Source organism: Chiroxiphia lanceolata, chromosome Z (genome assembly GCF_009829145.1).
Source record: "Chiroxiphia lanceolata isolate bChiLan1 chromosome Z, bChiLan1.pri, whole genome shotgun sequence".
Lineage (NCBI taxonomy): Eukaryota > Metazoa > Chordata > Aves > Passeriformes > Pipridae > Chiroxiphia > Chiroxiphia lanceolata.
This window is the reverse complement of record NC_045671.1, coordinates 25,590,895-25,611,706: the sequence shown is the minus strand read 5'-3', so window position 1 is coordinate 25,611,706 and position 20,812 is coordinate 25,590,895. Positions and strand designations below refer to the sequence as shown.

Below are 20,812 nucleotides of genomic sequence, written 5' to 3'. Positions count from 1 at the left end.
CTCTGTGAGCACTGCCAATGTTGTGACTTACGTCTTCACCACCCCTCCCACCCGGTATGCTGGCCTGTGGCACTCTGGCGCTCACCCACGTGGCACCGCTACTACTTTCATGAACTTTCCTCTCTGTTTTAACAAAAACCAAACCAAACAAACGAAGAAACAACAACAAAAAGCTACAAAACCAGGAAAAGCCTTGCATGCTTTGCAAGAGAGGCGATGCACCACACAATGCATGGGGCACTCCTCAGTCAGGAGCAGGGCCAGATGGCTGCTCATCCCAGTGCTTCGGTGGGACAGAGGGCTCAGGGATCCACTGCTGCCAGGCCACCACCCTCCACAGGTGAATGCCACTGAGGGCTTCCCAGCTATAGTGTGTCACCGGACACAGGCCCAGGTTACACTGGCCTGTTCTGGGCTCCTCAGAATGAGGTATGAAGCTCCGGGAGCAGGTCCAGCAGAGAGCAAGAAGAGTGATCGAAGAACTGAACATTTCTCTTACAAGGAAAGGCTGAGGGAGCTGGGCCAGTACACCCTTGAGAAGAAATGGCTGAGAGGGGACATCATCAATGACTGTAACTGTCTGAAGGGAGAGTGTCCAGAAGCTGGATCCAGGCTCTTCTCAGTGGTGCCAAGCAATAAGACACGAGGCAACGGGCAGAAACTGATGCACAGGAACTTCTTGACTGCGTGGGTGAGTGTGCACTGGAACAGATTGTCCAGAGAGGTTGTGGAGTCTCCCTCATCGGAGATATTCCAGAACTACCTGTATGCAATCCTTTGCCATGTGCTCTAGGATGACCCTGCTTGAGCAGGGAGGCTGGACGAGATGACCCACTGTGGTCCCTTCCAGCCTGACCCACCCTGTGTGGTTGTGTGACGCAGACGCAGCCACCGCCGTGTCCCGGCCGGGCCGCAGGGCGGGCGGTGCCGCGGCCCCGCACCCACGTGAGCGCGGGGGCCGCCCCGCCGGGCCGGGCGGGGGCCGGGCCGCGGTTTGACCCTGTTCCGTGCCCGTACGGCGCGGCTGCGCGGCGGGCACAGCGCGGCCATGGAGCGCAGCGGGGACACGGCCGTGTGGCGGCTCCGCGCCACCGCCGCACAGCGCGACCGCCGCCAGCCACCGCCGCGGGAGGACGGGGAGCGCGGCGCGGGCGGCAAGAAGCGGGGCGGGCCGCGGCGGCGGCCGCTGCTGCCGCTGCCCGAGGCGCGGGGGGCGCCGCTGGTGCTGCTGTACCTGCTGGTGCTGCGGGCGCTGGCGCAGGTGTCGCACCGGCAGCTCCTGAGCAGCCAGCCCGCCGCCGCCGGGCCCCGCGACTTCAGCGCTGCCCGCGCCAGGTACGGCGGAGCCGCCGGCGGGAGGAAGAGAGGGCGGCGGGGCTGGGTCGGGTCCCTGTCAGGGGGGTCGTGTCGTGCTCTGCCCAGGAGAGAGCTCGAAGCTCGGTTGGGCGCTCGCAGAAAGGTGCAGACAGCGTGGAGGCTTCAGCCCCCGTAAAGGTGCTGGCTGGCGCTGATGAAGCAGTGCGTCCCCCATACTTTATTTCTGGTAGTCTTGATTAGTGCGCGGTGTCTGGGAAAGCTTCTTTGCAGATCTTTAGTTGGTGTGTCACCGAGACGCCGGGAACTATAAAACTTTCTAACATTGTAATTTCAGAATTAGAGTATTTATGTCAGATGTAAGTCTTAACAAAAACGTGCTTATTCGGACTTTGGGGGAAGGGCACGTATGCATATGCAGAACGACGCTAAAGTCTTTGGCTTCTCATTTACTCTTTTGTTTCTTTTTGGATTGATATGTTCAAACCAGAAAACAAATAGTTTGGTTTAATATCGTGATAGATAAGATAAGGAGCCCTGAGTAAAGGTCAGTCTATATGCCCATTACCATAGTGATCCTGAACATCTTGGCTAGTTACTGTCTAATAGGCTTTAGTCTCTTCTGCTTGAGTTTTGAAATAGAACAATGTACAAAAATGCTGCAGTTGTAGATAAGTTACAGTTGTAGATAACATTACTAAATGTTGAACTTGTTGATGCTGAATTTTTAATTTATGTCTTACAGGGAATACCTTGACAACATAACAGCAATTGGGCCCAGAACAGTTGGAAGTCCAGAAAATGAAGTTCTTGCAGTTAACTACCTCTTAGAACAAATTAGGGGAATAGCAAGAGAAAGCACAGATTCTCACAAGATATCTATAGACATACAGAGGCCCACAGGTTCCTTCAGCATTGACTTTTTAGGAGGCTTTACTAGTTACTATGCAAACATAACCAATGTTATAGTGAAGCTGGAACCTCGAAGTGGAGCTGAGCATGCAGTATTATCCAATTGCCACTTTGATTCTGTACCAAATACCCCTGGTAGGTCCACGTGTTCATTCTGCTTTTCCATGTGTTACGTGAGCCACAGAGCTTGGCTTGTTTTCTCATACCAAGTAGCTGTATTAGAATATTGCATGTGTCAACTGGTCTACTTGATCTCAGTGAGACTCATTGTTTAGAGTGACAGGTTGATCCTGTTAAACTCAGGATTTCACTCTCACTTTCTGGTAGGCAGCAAATTAGAGATACTGTATTTAGATTTCTCTGCTTATGCATGTAGTTCATGTGCTGCTTACACCTGTCATTCAGGTCTTTTCATACTTCTGTACTGATCTAATCCTGTCTTTCCTTTCACATGATGCTTTATGCCAGTGACTCCGTCCACCCCCACTAAAAAGTCCGTATTTTCCCCTCCCATTGCTGGTGTTTCAGATTTTTTGTCTGATATGCTTAAGCTGTGCAAATTTTTTTCCTTTTCTTTTTGCATTCAAAGCTTCTGACTCTAAAGACTGTAGTGATCAAAGGTTAGGGCAACTACTGTTGCCTTGGTAGTGTGTACATCACTCACTACTAGTATCACTGTCACTGTTGCATCCTCTCTTACTTTCCTTCCTCTAGATTCTTATATATTATAATCCTGTTGAATAATTATTTCAGCAAGGGTGTAGTCAGCTTTGTATGTTCGTGCTTTTAACAGCGCCAGAAAGGTAGAGATCTAAAGATTGCACAAAGTTTATTGTAGCACTCAGCCACACATGTGTGCCTATTATTACAGTTGAAAAACACCCACAGATCTCACTCACCAACAGTGCAGCTTTTATTAGAGTTTCTTAATTTATACCCCACATAATATTTTATTTTTGGGCAGTAGACCTTCTGTTCTTTAGCACATGCAAATAGTCTTCATTATTGAGAAAACAGTTGAGTATTGGGTAGAGAAACAAAGCATTTGCTGTACTCCTCCTGCGTTTTTTCTCTCAACAAATAATATACAGAACTTCTTTTTCTCCTCAACCACATTTGGGTGACATGAGTTTTCAAATTAAGCCTAATAACTGCATGATTGTTATACGTGCTCTGTGATTTATAGATTGCAGAGATGCTAATTACGGGGTGTGGAACTTGGAAAGAATATTTCACACGTATAATACTATGATTATTGAAAATGGTCTTTAAATTCATGCCCTGTGTAAATTGTGTGTCCATTTCTATGGGTTGTAAGACAGGATTATGTCTACATCAATTATTTTCTTAACAGTTACTCAGACAGTAAAGTACTTCACCAACCTTGCACAGGAGCACCAAAAAATATTACTGATTTGTATTGGATTTTACAGAAAGCTGTGGAGGAGCTAGAAACCAGCCTGTGTGCTTGCCCTTAATCACAAAGCAGCCTAGCCCTTTATAACAGTGAGGAGCTGCTCTGTCTTTCATTTTCTTACTGTGTCCCTTGCACATAACCTAAGCAAGGTTTTCTATTGTTTTCTCTTTGTTTTCTATTCTTCTGTATTTCTCTTAGTTATTTGCTTACAGGCCATTTTTCTTTACCAAAACTGTGGATTTTTACCCAGAAGCAGCATTACTTAGCGGTCAGTTAATACTATATTTGAAAATCAGATCATAAAATATAATCTGCTGCATACAAAATGAGTGAAACAAAACTCAGTAAACCATCAGTGTTAGAAAGCTTGTGTTCCTTGTGGAGGAAAAACATAAACTCTTAAGTCCTAAAACACGTGTCTTTGTTCTAATGGTACTAATTTTCAGTTTATATGGGCTATTTGTTTCTTTTTTAATAAACTTGAAGGCAAAAACATCCCTGAAATTATTATTCCAGACATAACTGACGATGTGCTTTTCTCAGGTTGCTGATTTTTGCCATAAAACCTGTTTTAACCTCCTGTCAGTTTTGCTATATACAGAGTATTTGGAGAAGATACTTTCTCTGTGAGTTTGTGTAATAGTCTATGGCTACATGGCTGCTTTTATCAGACATAAATTTGTATGTCTGTTGAAGCCAGCAACTTTTATTTTTCATAGCTTCACAGTGAGGCAGGTGAATGACTTGGAAACTATACTCACTTCTCTCCCAATTTTTCAATACAGTATGTTAGGTATAAGAACTCAGTGTGGCTAAGAGTAGACTACTGATAAACTTGGGTAGCAATATAAAGGTTCCTTCCAACTGAGAATATTCTGTGAAATTAAGGAAAATCTGTGATAATCAGGGCTTTAAACCAGGTATTGGGATGGGAGTCTTTTTGGAAAGCTTTTGGCAGAACAAGGCATTAATTTCTGAGAAATAGAGAATGGTGTATTGGAAAGATTCTGAATTTTTTTTAATCCATGCAATAAGCTCAGGTTAAAATTTAGACTGAGATTTATGTTTGTATCAGGAATATGCCCTTTTCATGGAAGAGGCAAATGTGTCTAAGTTTTACAAGCTTTTGTTAAAGGTGCCTTTTTTTTTTTTTTTAAATGTGTAAATTGAACATTTTTGGAGCTAACAAGTGTGCCCTAATAGCATACTGAGGCCTGACCACACTGTTGTTGTCATCTCAGAGCGTGTCAGCATCATATATACAACCGAGGCCTGAAGGAATGAGGTTTAATTTCTCTGTTTTCTCCCAAAATTTTATTTATTAGAGTGGGGTAGGGAGGTGCTACAGCTTACACCAAAGTGAGGGAAGTGGGAAAATGGGAGACTTTGGCTAGAAGATGAATCCTTAATCAAGATTTAAAAAAATGGCAGAGCACGGGAGGAGGTGTGAGAGAGTGAGAGTAAGTCTAGAATAGTGTTAGATGAGGAACTCAGAGAGGACAGACTACTGAGCTCAGAGTGAAAGGGGTTTCTGCAAAGAAAGAAGGATGGTGAAAAGCATCTGTCATGAAAATCCTTTATTATCATGTATAACTTAAGTTATAAATTCTTGTATTTCCTTAGCTCTATTTTGAAATCTTAGCTTTATGTTAGTTTGAGGTTTTGTCCTCTTACTTGAATGCATTATAACAGTATAGAATGCTTTAGGGTGACTTATGTGGGAATGTTTAATTTTTACATTCTTGTTTATTCATATTGTTCTTAGGAAAATAAGTAACAATCATTTTGCTCGCTAACCAGTAACCTGGTTAGTCTACTTTTCTTGAACAATATAATTGGATCTGATATTTTGAACTTCACTTGCTTTACTTCTGAACATTATTTTTCTTTCTGCTGTTACTTTTAACTAGTATAAACAGAATTGTTTATATAAGTATAAGCACTACCAGAAAATACACAAAACTTGACATAATTTTACTGCGTTAGGTTGTGATTGAAATAGCATAAAACTTTATTATTCTCTTGTTTTTGATGCAGATCTGTTTGTTATAAGCCTTACTATTTTGGTGATTGTTTTAAGGTGCCAGTGATGATGCTGTTAGCTGTGCAGTGATGCTTGAAATACTTAACACACTTTCAAAATCATCAGAGTCCCTGCAGCATGCTGTCATATTCTTATTTAATGGTGCAGAAGAAAATATTTTGCAGGTGAGAATATGTCAGAATTATAAATTACACATAAAAGCTGTGTATTAAAACTCTTAACAAAGGAAAGAGTAACTGCAGATAAGGCTTGTGTTTGACCTATTGAAATAATAGTTGAATAACAGTCTTAACATTCTCAGGAAAATGTGTATGGTTTCAACAGGAAAAATATACTTAGATTAAGAATTAGAAGACTTGGATTTTCTGCATCTGCTTGTGTTGTCTGCCTTGTCAAATCTTGAGTTATTTCTTCAGTCATATCTAATCTGGAGTGATGGAAAATAAGATTTAGGCTGGTCTCATAGATATTTGACCTATATTTTTTTTGTTTTCCCATCAAGGCTAGTCATGGCTTCATTACGCAACATGAGTGGGCCAAGTCAATCAGAGCTTTTATTAACCTGGAGGCAGCAGGTGTAGGAGGAAAAGAACTTGTTTTTCAAACAGGTATGAACTTGCATTGTGTCCAGGTTCTACATAAGGATAATTAGATAATAAACAATGTAGACTTGAAGGAGTATTGAAAGTGACTCATCAGCAAAAGATAGGAGAACCTCATGCATTTTTCCAAACCCTGTGCAGCAATTAAATTGCTCTTAGCTTTAGATACTGGTAGGCTAAAGGACTGCCACAGAAGTTGCCTCATAGGTGGGAAGCTTGTGTAGAACAGAGTAACAGAAGTTGTGTTTCCATTTTATGTCAAGGTTACAAGGAGAAAAACATTTGAATACCACCTATGTCTTGCATACACATACTTTCATATGCTCTATTTATTTTTCACAACAGTTCTTTCAAAATCTTTGCAGGGAGATGTTACCATTAGAGCTCTGTCTGCTGCTCAGGAAGCAGCAAAACCGTGTTTTGTAGGCTACAGTTAAACTTGTGCCCCATTCTGGTCAGACTGCAGACTTTCCTGTGCTGCTGGAGCTGCTTAGTTGTTTCTTTGTACTTAATGCTTTAAGGCAGAGACTTTTTTCTAAACAATGATATTGATGTGTGATACAGACACGATGAATTGGAAGCTCAGCTAAAGGTTTTGACTTCTTTGTGAGAAAGAAGTTCTGTTTTGGGAGATGGCTTTCCTGCTCTGCCTCTTAAACACGTAAGGCAACAGTGGCTTGTTTCTTTCTCCTCAAGTGTATTTCTCTCAAGTGTGAGTCCCTCAGCCAGCACAAATGTACTTATTATATACCCTATGGGGCAACAGCTTTACAACTGCAGTGAGTTCTTTTGTGTTCTGTATTTGTTACCGTGAAGATGCGTACCTTAACTGACATTCAAAGTGTTTACTATGAACTTTCTGCTCATCTTTTGTTAGGACCTGAGAACCCTTGGTTGGTACAAGCATACGTAGTTGCAGCCAAACATCCCTTTGCCTCTGTGGTGGCACAGGAAATATTTCAGAGTGGTATTATCCCAGCGGATACAGACTTCCGTATCTACAGGGATTTTGGCAATGTTCCAGGTATGTTATCATGAAAGATGTCAATGCACATTAAGCTTATGGAAAGGATACTGTTCTGTGGTTCACTGTGCGAAGGTCCTCAAATTTAGTTTGTCTGGGGGCAAATTTTCCTGCTTTTTTCCTAAGACAAGAGTTTTTAGATTTAGTTTTTTTCATATGGTTTGCTAGGGATATTTTTTGAGGACTGGTGTTTTCCAGAAAGAAACTACGTGGTAGAAAAGTTTCCTGAAAATCAGGAAAATACTCCAGGAATCAACACCACTCTGTTAAATACCTGCTTTGAAACATTTTGATACATGATGCTAATAACATGTTTGTAGGAATGACATGTCTGTATCAAATGGATAAATGAAAATCATCTTTTTTAAAGATGGTGACTTAGTCATTAATGCATTTCCATTACTCTTGGATTTTGGAGTTTTTTTGGTTTTTTGTTTTTTTTTTTTTTAATAATCAAGCACTGGACAGAAGTCTTTTAGTTTTACTAGGCTGTTTACAGTTTGCTATCCATTCTGCAGAGAACGACCAGTGGGGAAAAAATGTGAAATGTTCACACAATGTGAAATATGAACACAACTCAAAGGACTGTAAACTTCTGTAAAATCCTTGTTGTCTAGGACAAGTTGTCTTTGGAGTCACTTTCAAGAAAAGTGATATTTCTGAATTGATTGTTAGAACAAAACTGTTGTTCTGGCATATTCTAAACTCTTCTAAAGTATGCTTCCAGCCTGGAAATTAAGTAGATAATTTTGTACAATGTGTTCTTTATTTGTTCAGAATGATACCTGGATGGTAAATGAATTCTCACTGACCTCTGTTTGTTATTTTTTTCCACAACTAAATAAAAATTAAATAATTGAGTTAAAGAACTAGTTGTTTCCTGTTTGTCCATTAGTAGAATTGAGGTCTAACTTGTCAAACCTCTAAAAAATTGTGAGGATTCAGATTGCAGATAGCAGCTTTTTGCATGTGCAGCTCAGAAGGTGATTGGGATACAGTGAATGTAGAATAGCAGAATAACCTTTGGCTTTTGGTAAATGTTTTTGTTCACTTGAACAAATTATTTGGACTTTCAAAATATGAGTTTTCAGACTGGCTCTCTGAAAACCTGTTAGCACATAGAAGTAGAAAGAACACACATTTTGAGAAGGTGTTTCTATAGTTCCACAATGCTACTTCTTATTACTTTTCAGCGTAGATATTTATTGAAGTTTTACAAGTAAACATTTGGAAAGCACCTTGTGCATCTTTTCTGAAGCTGAGATGGTTTGGAGTTTTCAAGTGTTTCTCCAGTTGTGTACCGATATCATGCAAATCAGTACAGTAGAAAGGACAGATATTTTAAAATGTTTTGAAACTGTTCTCTTTATAATACACTCGAAATCTCAGTATTCTTTTCACAAAGGAGACTATTTTGTTTCTTTAACTATAATGACTGGGCTACAAAGTAGAGCAACATTTTCTGTGAAATGTATGCGAGACTTTCACTTGTTTGTTCGGGGGTTTTAGAATTACTTAAATTTAAAAATGCTTTTCCTCTTTCTGTAGGAATAGATTTGGCTTTTATTGAAAATGGCTACATTTATCATACAAAATATGACACATCAGACAGAATTTTAACAGATTCCATTCAGAGAGCAGGTTGGTATTTTAAGAATTCAGTAATTTACCTAAAGAATAGTGTTGTAGTTGCTTTGTCATTTTGCTGTAAAACTGTTCTCACAAGAAATTAATAATTTTAATGACACATTTAGTACATGTTTAGTACATGTTCTAAAGAACAAAGAATTAACTGAATAAATATCTTTTAAATACAAAAGAAATATATATGGTCTACTTGGGAAGATAAACTTTATCAACATCCAGTGATGTTAATTAGATTTCATGATTGCTTTCAAATCAGAGTTGTCATCTAACCTGAACATTGATACCTGATTGTTCAGCATTCTGTGTTCCTTTTCTCTCACTAAGCCTTATTGGTTGTGTTTCTCATCAGAAGCTTGTGGGTAAGTTGGTGACATAGAGACTGATCTGCCAACCGAGGTTTCTCCTTTAGAACGTATCTCAGTCAAACTTACATGGTAGCACACAGACTGAGTTATTTTCTACAACAGGTTGTGCTCATAGATGGCTTTTTGACAGATTGAAATAAAGAAAATACAGTATGACTTTTTAATTTCCCTGGAAAAGCTAACAGTCCTAAATACCTCCAGGATTTTGACCATTCCCTCTTTAAGCTTATATAGAAACCAGCTTAGAATGACCAGCAAGAGTTTTAAATACTTTCTTGCAACAATGCAGCTACAAGACAGAAAGTAACACTTCTAAATTTGTGTTGGGAAGATGATTTTACTGATCATGATGGTTATGTAGAACATCTTCTGCTAAACATAGTGGAGATTACAAAAAAAACCGAAAAAAGACATTTCAGCACTTTTAAGGGTCAGCTGAAAGCAAAATAAAAGTCGAGAAGAATTGTTGTCATTTGATTACATGTGTTTTGGCTGTACTGTGGGAAAGGAAAAGGTGATTAGTGCCTGTAGGCTACAAAGGAAAATAGCCACTTTGTCTTCTACCTTACAGATGTGTAGGGAAAGAAAGGGAGATAACTCGTACTCATTGAAACGTGGAGGTGTCACTTAGAGACCATGAGGAGAGGAGGAATATTAGGAAACCATAAACTTTTCTATGGGTTAGCCTTGAAGTCCAGTGCTAAATATCAGAACTGAAGTACTTACGGGCTAAATACCTGACTTAATTGCAATGGTCTTTAAGTGCATGAAGCTTCCCAAATATCCTCGTTTTAGTGACAGCTGTATAGATTACTCATGAAAATACTGTGCTGTGTGTACTGTCAGATACCACTTTGAGAATAATCGGTTGTATATGTCTTTGTTGAGAATACTTCTATACAATTTTTAAGAACAGTTATAGTAAAAAAAATGCTGTGTACTAATTTACCCTGATGTAATTATGCTGTGTATCTGCTTTTTTAATAGGTGACAATATTCTAGCTGTCCTAAAATACCTAGCAACATCAGAAAAGTTGGCTAAATCTTTTGAGTATCGACATGGAAATGTTGTGTTCTTTGATATACTTGGTTTATTTGTCCTGGCTTATCCTGCTCGCATTGGCACAATCATGAACTATATTACAGCAGCAATTGCTTTTATTTACTTAAGCAAAAAAGTATTACAGTCAAAAACCAGAGGTAAGTCTAGCTTTTTTTAAAAAAACAATGACATTACTCTTTAACGAATAGCAGTTAGTAGATGAAAAAGTGTAGATGGAAAAGTGTTCAGGCCATTATGGCATCTTTTTAGTCAAGCATCAGAAATAAATTTTAGCTGTGCAGCATGGCACAGGAGTTGCTTTGTGTTTAAATCTCTCAACTGTGAATAATTACGGTGATGAAAGAATATGATAGACCTAGATGTTTAGCATTTATGAATCACAATTTTGTGTCTTATCATTTCATGAAGATTAAAATTAAATCTTTTAAAAATCTGAAAATTGAAAAAAAATTACTTAGTATCTATTTTTTGCTTTGTTAGTTCAGACACGGCTTCAGAATCGTTCTTTAACACCTGTCCATAGGCAGGAGTAAATAAGAAAACAACAAATGGGGAAAATGACCACAAAGCTTAATAAAGGGTGTAAACCAACCTAAATTTTCTAGTTAGACCTTTTCAGATATGTGTAGGAACATATCTGTTTAAAAAGAAAAAAATCAAAACACACCGACACCACCTCCCTCTCAAAATCCAGAAAACATTTTTGGAGCAAGAAAAAGTTACAAGAAAAGCAACTCCAGTTTTTCAATTGTTTTTGTTGTTTTTGAGACTTAAAAATGGTAGAGTGGTTCCCCTGACTCCCTAGTAATATTTTTACTATCAGGAAAACAGTAATCTGCAAAATACACCAGTGTTCTGGGAATAAATCTTGCAGTGGGGAAGACTGCAAAAAGACATGCAAAGAAATAGACTGAGAGGTTTAGACCATGCTGTTAAGAAGTCTTCAGAGTGGACTCCTCATTCAGGTTTCTTTTGGTCATTAAAGCAATTAAACTATGGGGTAATTGAAATTTTGATGATAGTCTGCAGTAGAATACATGACTGTTGAATAAAACCTTTTTTTTCTTCATAGCTATTCATAACCTGAAGAAATTATTTACTGCATTTGGCTTGACACTGACGAGTTGGGTCTGCACACTGGTGGCTGTGCTTATTGTGGCAGTGTTTGTCTCTGTCATTGGACGGGCTCTTTCTTGGTACACCCATTTCTATGTTTCTGTGTCTCTCTATGGCAGTGCAGCTGCAGCTAAGCTTATTCTTGTGCATATGCTGGCCAAGAAGTTCTTCTGCAAGGTAGGCTTGACTTTGCTGTTAATGTTGAAGGGCAATGTAGTGTTTAAGCTGTTGAAGACTTAATTTTGGGGTTGGTTAAAAAGATGAAAAAGTTTGAATATTTAAAATGTCACTAAAAATTGCTTCATCTAAATATGGGGACTGCTCTACTAAATCAGAGAGGTAAGAAAGAACTTTGTGATTTAAGGCGGCCTTGACCTTAGGAGAAACTTCCGAATAAAAGTAAAAGCCTAGTAGAATACAGTATGAGGTACTGTTTCTTGCCCTATCTGCACCTTCCTTCTTGTTGTCAGAGACCAGAGGAACAGCTGGAGAATATTTTTGATACTTTTCAGTGTTCTTGATAATTACGGAATCTACACATCTACTCAAATGTTCTTTGAATCTTACGAGATTCTTGCCTCTGAATATACTTGGAATACAAGTTCCCTGTATTTAATAGTTTATTTTGGTACAGTACCTCCTTATGTCTCTTCCATTATTTTAATGCTTTATTTAATCTGATTTATCATTTGTATTTTGTTGCAAAACATGAAATTCCGGCTCTCTCTGTTCAAGTCTGTCCTTTTATTATGCGTGTCATTTTGGTGATGTCATTTATATTCATAAAACTCTAAGCAAATAATGTGATTTTTTTTTTCAGATGGTTCTTGAGAGAACTTTTTTCTTATATCTTGTTGGAATTTCTGCCTATTTCTTCTAATACAGTAATCTGTGCTGCATAGAGCTTTCTAAATGAAGCCTTTGTAAAAATTTAAGTAGTCACTCTTCCCTTGAAGTCTCTGCAGAGAGATCTGGACAGGCTGGATCAATGGGCCGAGGTCAGCGGTGTGAGATTCAATAAAGCCAAGTGCTGGGTCCTGCCCTTGGGTCACAACAACCCCAGGCAGTGCTACAGGCTGGGAACAGAGTGGCTGGAAAGCTGACCAGCAGAAAAGGACCTGGGGGTGTTGGTTAAACAGCAGCTGAACATGATTCAGCAGTGTGCCCAGGTGGCCAAGAAGGCCAATGGCATCCTGACCTGTATCAGTAGTGTCACCAGCAGGACCAGGGCAGTGATTGTCTCTCTGTACCTGCCACTGGTGAGGCTGCACCTCAAATCTTATGTTCAGTTTTGGTCCACTCGCTCCAAGAAGGACATTCTAGTGTTCTCTGTGAAAGGAGGTTGTAGCCAGGTGGGGGTCAGCCTCTTCTCTCAGGCAGCTACTGATAGAACAAGAGAAATGGACTCAAGGTGTGTGAGGGAAGGTTCATATTGGATATTAGGAGAAATTTCTATTGAAAGGATTATCAAGCACTGACACACAGAAGTGGTTGAGTCACCTACCTGGAGGTGACTTGTAGTTGTGGCTCTTAAGAATATGGTTTAGTGGTGGCCTTGGCTGTGCCAGGTTTAGGTTGGACTCAGATGATCTTAAAGGTATTTTCCAACCTAAAAAATTCTGTGACTATTCTGATTTATAGTTGTTTTGACCACAGCTGGAGATGGAACAGAGCTCTTCGTTGTCTGTGTTCTTTTTTGCAATAGGTAAAGGTCATTTAGGCCCCTGCAAGACGGTGAGGATTTGGTGTGTGTTACCTTTCCATTACTGTAATTTGTCATGTTTACTGTCTGTCTAACTCTTCTGCCTAGAATTCTTTTTTATGACTAACCAATGCAATTTAACTTGCATAATAATTTAATAATTGTAGCTGATAACATTCCTATATATTTAGATGATGGTTTAATGGTTGTGTATTAAAAAAAAATAGGACCTTGAGATATCTGGTAGATGACACTGTTCCAGGGCAGAAGTTGACTACTCAAGCATGCTAGGTTCAGGATTTAGGTGCAGTAATATTTAATCATTCATCTTGCTGTTACTTCTTGCTCATTTGTATGAGCTTTGGACACAAGGAGTTTTGGAAAACCTTAGTTGTCAGCCAAATCCAGCTTCATCCAAATGTTTCAAAAAGTTTTAAGAACTTAGTCAGATTTGATTGTATGAGAAGTTCTGGGTGGATCCATCATGTCTTTCTCTGGAAGTGGGGGTTTTTTTTAGTTTTTTTGGGGAGGAGAAGTGTTAACTGGTACATGTATGTTACCAAATACACGTGCGTGGTGTTGACCCTTTGTGTAAAAGTGAGCCCATTTATAAACTAGATGCAATGTTTTCTAGTCTTTTGGATGAACTAGCTGGTAGTTTCACTAACTGTTCAGACATTCCAGGGTCTGGATTTATTTCATGCCTACTGATTGCCTGGTCATCAGATCAGCCACCTTGAAGTCACAAGCCTTGCAAGCTGTAGATTGCACTACACCGCACAGTTTATGCTGTCTCTGTGACTTGCATTTTACTTAGAGTTGCATAAAAATTTTGGAATCCTATCTCTTCGTTGTCTGTCAGAGGCAGTGGCTCATCAACATGAGAATTAATAAGCCTAATGTTTTGAAATATGTTTGGCAACTCATATGTTTCTTCACCCCCCCCGCTTTTTTTTTCCCCTCACCCCAAAACTGAACTAGGTGCTTTCAGATAACCATTGTTTATGCAAGCAATCCTTCTTCCTACTAGCAGGTTTTCCAATTAGGAATCTTGCACTGCAAACACTGTAGCATTGCCCATGTAACTTAAAAAAACAAACCAAAAAAAAAACAAACAAACCAAAAACCCTCACAAAATCAAAAAAACAAAGCAAACCACATTTTTGATGGTTAAACTTCCTTCTTTTTCTTGAAACTTATCTGATATTATCTCAACCATGCATATCTTTTATTCAAAACAAGTAACATATTTTGAAAAGCAAGCTTCTGAAGTGACACCTTGTGGCATGACCTGTAAAGGCACCAGTATATTTGTGCATTAATATTAGTGCTCATATAAAAGCCTGTTAACAGCTGCTGTTCAAGAGCAAGTTTAGATCCTCAGGAGCTGTAGATAACTTTGTCACACTGAAGTACTTTGTAACTTTTTAATTTGCGATGTTATTATGTTTTTTATTAAAAGGCCCTCTTTGCCTGTGTACTTGAAACACTAGCCCTGTGTATTTCTTGTATTGTCATTTGTACCTTCCCTTCCTTCTTCCACCCCAGCCCAGGTAATTGTTTTTTCAAGCTATGTCAGCAGATTTAAAAAAATAATAAAAAAAGTATGCTCTCATGGGTAACTCTAAATGGTAAGAAAATGGTGAGATGATGCTTGTCAATACAGTCAACAGGAAATTTCCCAGGGAAAATAATTATATACAAGAAATAAGAATTTTTCTGTGTGTTCTGATGAGATGGGATCCATGGAACGTGCTCAATAATGAAGTGTATTTGCTTTTTGTGTTACAGAATATGAATGAGCAGTACCTGGGAGATATTTTTTTTGATGCTTCATTGATGATTTGGTCTATAGCGTTAGCTGTGATGACTCATATGGGCCTTTGTTCAGCATTCATTTGTACATTATGGGTAGCATTTCCTTTACTCACAAAGCTGATGATCCACAAGGAATTCCACCAAAAAGGTATGAGTTCTGCGGGGCGTAGGTTGTAGTTCAAAACCTCTGCCCCTACTCTCTTATTCAAGCAAAATCCAAATGTTGGATTTGAATAGTCAAATTAACTATGTCACAATTTTGTAATGAGAAAAAGTGTTCTTGAACTAAAGACGGTTTTAAAGTGTGAGAAGCTTTTTTCTAAAAAATACACTGAAAAACATCCTGTGTCTCAGGCTAATAGAACAGTATGTGGAGACCTGTTTAAATTTTTTTTTGTAATACAAGATAAGTTTTGTGGTGGTTTTGAACATTATATTGGCATTTGCTATACAAAATGAAATTTTCTTTCTATATCCATGTCGGGGTGAGGACCAGTATTGCGTATTGGGCCTTGCAGCAGTATATGGATATATCAGTAAAGCGGTATGTATGTGTCCTTTTGAGCTTTTACTTCTTTTTGTCTTTTTTCTGTCCCCTGTAGGTGCCACAATGAAGTTTATTGTGATGTACATGCTGGGGATGTTTGTTCCCTATCTATATATGCTGTATCTTAGCTGGACTGTATTTGAAATGTTTACACCTGTCATGGGACGAAGTGGTTCAGAAATTCCACCAGATATGGTATTGGCAGGATTTATTGTGGTCTTCACTGTGATACTGTCATCCTATTTTGTAAGTAGAATTTTTAAATGTTGTTTAAAACCTTTAAACTTTCTCTAGAGTTTAGAATAAGAAATTTTTCTTAATTAGTACTAGAATTTAATGATAATTAGACAATATCTTAAATCTTACAGGAAGGTTCTCCAAAACACGTCAAAGATTCCACATTTTGTGTTAGTCATTAAAGCAGGGCTTACATTGCTATGTGATGATGTAGTAAAGATTGGTGTAAAATATGAAATGTGATGGTGAATTTTGAGCAGGCATTCATTTAGATGTAGGTTGTGGCTGAACAATACATACACAACACTTCAAAAAGAATTCTCAGATTTGGGGGTTTTTTGTGCTGCCATAGAACCTGGGAAGGTTCTAGTTTGTGGTTTTTTTGTTGGCAGGTGTTTTAAAAATTGGAAATTTTTGAAAGCTCCAGGAAGTAACTCACTTTTTTCTCTTGTTTTTAAATACTGAGTTTATAAAGAAGTATCTTGTGTAGAGTGATACTTGCAACTATTTTTTTTAATGTACTTTCAGTTCCATAATTGAATTTTAGAGTTATACAAGTAGTGTCTTAAGTCTTGCAGTTTTATAACTGGGCTTTTTTTTTTTATTCTCTAGGTTAACTTCATTTACCTTGTCAAAAGTACAAAAACAACGCTAGTAACTTTAACTACTGTGTTTGTAGTCACTCTCATTCTCGTTTGTAGTGGAATCTTCTTTCCTTACAGTTCAGATGCAGCTAATCCAAAACCTAAGCGAGTCTTTCTTCAGGTAAGAAAAGCTTTCCATGTCGTATTGCCTCTGTTGGTTGCAAGAGTGTTTGTTTTTTTCAAAGCTTAACTTCCCCCACTTCTTCCACCCCAGGAAAAAAGTAACCTTTCCTTTCGTGCTTGATTTAAAAGCTCTAATGATTATTCCTGGATTTGAAAGAATTGCTGTTAACTTTCTCTTATTCAGTCTAAGTGTTCGGTTCAACCCTGTCAGAAAAGCAGGGTATTTTAGGGGGTTTTAAGTAAGAGAATTGAGTGAACAGTGGTAATTTAAAAAGTCATGGGAGCTAATACATTCAGTCGTCTTCTGAATGTGTTTTCATGGTATGTTTTTGATCTGAGTAATTCTTGCATTTATATTCATAAATACTTAGATACATTATCAGTGCATACTGAAAATGCAGTAGACCTTAAGGGTTGACACGGAGGATATTTCAGAGTTACCTCTGACTCTTGCATATGCTGCAGGCTCCATCATATTGCTTTTGGTTTTTTTTTCTTCTAGCACACAAGCAGAAGATTTCATGATCTAGATGGAAATGTGGTTAAAAGTGATGCTGGTATATGGATTAATGGATTTGATTATAATGGAATATCTCACATAACTCCCCATGTACCTGAAATTAATGACACTATTAGAACTCCATGCGAGGAGCAGGCTCCCTTCTGCGGCCTTCCTTGGATTCTGCCAGTGCATTTCATGTTCCGGTTGGTGTGAACTCTGCTTCACCTGAGCACTTAACTGCAAAGCACATTGGTTGTTTATGCAATCTTGCTTGTGTAAAGGAAGAAAAAGCAAGGCTAATCTCAGTCTAAAAGTAAATAATTCTTCCTGTTCAGAAGGCAGACTTCTGCTTAGGTGCAGTGTCTTCTGACAGAGTCTCTGCAAGAAATTGCTGCAGGAGCTGTAGAAGTTGACTTGTGGAAAATGGATGTAAGCACCAATGGAAAAAAAGGTGAAGGGGTGCCTTCTGAAGGGCAGTTCACAGTAGGAGTATGTCTCCTCCCTTCTTGCCCCCTTCACCCCAGCTGGCAGCAGAGGATGTTTACAGTACCAGGTCTCCACAGAAGAAAACCAGCTGCTGTGACTATTTCTCATACCCCAAGAATCTTGTGAGTGAAAGTGTAGCAGTTTGAAGGTCCAAATATTCTTGCTTATTTGTTTTGTAAATTAAGGTAAATTAAGGTAATGAATGAATACACTGATGACTGTTTTCCTATTAATATGCCCTTTAAATATTTGTCTGGCCACAAGCTGCTGATTTTATCTGCCTTCTGCTAGAATCAGTAGCTTTCGAATATTTCATTTAGTAGCAGCACAGGCAGCTATACTATACGGAAACTTCTTGGTTTCTGATGTTTAGTACCTCAGGGTGTTGCACTGAGAATAACTTGAAACTTTTTTTTTCTCCGCAGGAAAAACTGGTATCTTCCTGCTCCAGAAATTTTGCCAAGAAGCCCCATTCAATTTAAAGTTCTGTCCAAGGAGCTGATGCCCTTGAACTCTGTGAGGTTAAGCTTTGAAGTATCTGGTGAGTGACTGAAGCTTCTGGTCTATGATTTGTGTTTATTTTTATGCCCATAATAGATCAGGCTTTGACTGCAGTACTGCAGGTTTTAGTGCCATTCCCAAGATAGTGAGCTTTGTGAGATTAACATGAATTAATTCAGCTTCCTAACACACTGGAACCTCTGGGTGTTGTGTTGCAGTTCTTATTTCTGGGAATGATGACCTTGTCTGTCATCTTACTCATCATACTTGTCTGAGTAAGTCTTGGTTGTTTTACAGCAGGTCCTTTCTAAAAGTCCATTTTATAGCTCTCTATTAGTATATGTAGTGTGTATATATGCACACACACATACATATATACATATACACACATACACACACACATATATATACACACTATAGGACTGTATTATATTTATATTATATATAGTCTTATATTCTTCTGCTCCATCATCATCTCCTTTGTCTCGATGATTATAAAAAATTGAAGCTTCTTCTGTAGAGAAGACAGTTGTATCATATTTTGAAAGACATGAGTAGTAACACACAGATAACATGCTATTATGTAGGAAAACAGGTGGTTGTTCTGCTTCTATGTGCTGATACATCCAGACACGTATCTCTGTCTCTGCAGGCCCAAGTCACATGTCTCTCTATGTTCGGCCACACGAAGGGTCAGCTCTGTCCAGGTGGTCTCTCGGGGATGGCACACCGGTTGCTAGCATAGGAGGAGACTACTTTGTGTTTTACTCCCATGGGCTGCAGGCTGCACCCTGGCACTTCTGGGTAGAGCTGACGGTGAGTATGTGGCTGCTGGAAACCCGGTGATGCCTTGGTCTGCCCTCCTGTCACCATTGCTGCATTTCTATGTGAAAAGTGTCATAAAGACTTCCTAAAGCTTCGCTTTATTTGATAGACCTTAATTCTAGTGTCCCCCCTTTAGTATGTCATCTTTATACGTCAACTCACATGTATTTTCAATGAGTAGTCCACTAACTTGCCCAACAACTAAGGGGAGAATATTTTCCTGGTCTCCATGGTCTTTGAGTAAATACTACAATAATCTTTGAAAGTTCAGAAAGTCCCTTTTTCCTTCCTGCATCAGGCAGTCTAAACACTTGCCAAATAGTCCCTCTGAGGGTACTCTGTAAAGGCAGACATGAGTCTTGAGTGTGACAAGCTTTGCAAGGCTGATAGTGGCAAAGCTGTGCAGAGAAGGCTGTACATCCTCAGGGCTGACAGTAGAAGGATCAGTATAAATAGTGTGTTGGAGTCCATATCTTGATTTGTCAGCAAAACAGACAGATACAAACATTGAAGTTGGAGCACTCGAAAGTTGTGACACGTCAGAGACACTGTGATCTAAACATCTCGTTGTCAGTTCATTTCAAATTGAACTTGTCATGTAATCAGACTGATATGTTGAAGATAGGAAGTATTTTAACATATAGGACTCAGAACTGCAAGATGAAGTTTGTTGCATAGATACTGCCTGTAGAAAAGTGCATCTGGATTGACCTTACGTTTAAAAGCCATAAACAATCGTAAAGGCTGTGTTGTCCTTTTCTCACTTTCAGGCCCCAGAAAAGCATTCTGATGGAATAGTCTCCCTCGCCATAGCAGCACATTACTTTTTTGGGGAAGATCAAAAGTCACCTCAACTCTATGCCTTACTGGAGAGGTTTCCAAACTGGACGTTTTCTTCTGGTTGGTCCTGCACTTATGACCTTTTTGTCTTTTGACAGCAATGCTGCAGGGCCAGTAGGGCTATCTCTGACGCAGAATACAGTTGTGGCAAGCACTTTCTAACAAGATGCCAGAGACTTCAACAAGAATTTAAAGTATTTCAGCAACAAATGGTGTTTCTTTGGCAGTTTGACTATTTAAAGACTACTGCTCTCTTGGGGATATAATGGTACTTGTGTCAATGTGAATGCAATTCACCTTGGTTCTTCCACTGAAGTGGCAGTTTGGCTAGTGGGTTTTTTAAAATGAAAACAGCACTTAGTGGCAGCTGTAATGGGAAGGCTTCATGGAATTATTCTGATGCTATGTGAAATATAAGTATACTTCACCTATATGTGGAGTATCACCTACCAATCCTATCCGTCCTATTCAAGTCAGATCTTCAGCTAAAGATGCTTGTTCCCTTAGTGGGGCGACAGAGGTGGCAAAGTCCTAAACATTACTTTTGTCACTGGATGAAGTCACTGAAAGCTAAGGTGCTTGTGCAGGTTGCATTCCCACTCCTTAGCAAATGCACAATGCAGAAAAATCAGTCCTATGATGGAATGTGGTAATTATCTATCTATCTATCTATCTATCTATCTATCTATCTATCTATCTATCTATCTATCTATCTGTCTGTCTGTCTGTCTGTCTGTCTGTCTGTCTGTCTGTCTTATCTGTTTATGTATCCATCCATCCGTCCACCCATCCATCCAAATTATATGTTTCTGTTAAAAAACTTAGTTCCTACCATTTTTTCTGTCTCTTCACTGTTACAGCTTGAGTGGGTAAGTTTGACCTAATTATCATCTTGTGGTTTTGTTCCTATTGGGATCTTTCAGTCTCAGACATGAGCATGTGACTTGCTCTCTCATATGTAAGAGTGCTCACTCCTTTATGTGGATGTCTTATAATTAATCAACTCTAAATTTAAAGTTATCTTCCAATTTATTAGAATTGGCTTATTTTGGTATCTCCTCTGGAGAGACTCTTGGTAGTGTG

At 39.0% G+C, this 20,812-nt stretch overlaps 1 protein-coding gene across 1 annotated transcript; it reads left to right on the top strand.

Annotated features, from left to right (window-relative positions):
- Positions 1 to 1,048: 1,048 nt before the first annotated feature.
- ERMP1 (endoplasmic reticulum metallopeptidase 1) lies at positions 1,049 to 20,437 on the top strand. Its single transcript, XM_032674836.1, has 15 exons — positions 1,049 to 1,335; positions 2,060 to 2,361; positions 5,724 to 5,851; positions 6,190 to 6,295; positions 7,167 to 7,313; positions 8,862 to 8,954; positions 10,313 to 10,525; positions 11,461 to 11,681; positions 14,998 to 15,172; positions 15,627 to 15,817; positions 16,421 to 16,573; positions 17,078 to 17,280; positions 17,989 to 18,104; positions 18,717 to 18,880; positions 19,660 to 20,437. Exons 1-15 carry the CDS (start codon positions 1,049 to 1,051, stop codon positions 19,822 to 19,824), a joined length of 2,664 nt encoding a protein of 887 aa, XP_032530727.1. The 3' UTR covers positions 19,825 to 20,437.
- Positions 20,438 to 20,812: the final 375 nt, after the last annotated feature.

What these genes read in the sequence shown, in the direction of transcription:
- ERMP1 (XM_032674836.1), top strand. Translation starts at nt 1,049, where the DNA reads ATGGAGCGCAGCGGGGACACGGCCGTGTGGCGGCTCCGCGCCACCGCC. An exon ending in CCAAGAAGTTCTTCTGCAAG is followed by an intron (nt 11,682 to 14,997) that starts GTAGGCTTGACT and finishes TTTGTGTTACAG; the next exon opens with AATATGAATGAGCAGTACCT. An exon ending in GTTAAGCTTTGAAGTATCTG is followed by an intron (nt 18,105 to 18,716) that starts GTGAGTGACTGA and finishes CTGTCTCTGCAG; the next exon opens with GCCCAAGTCACATGTCTCTC.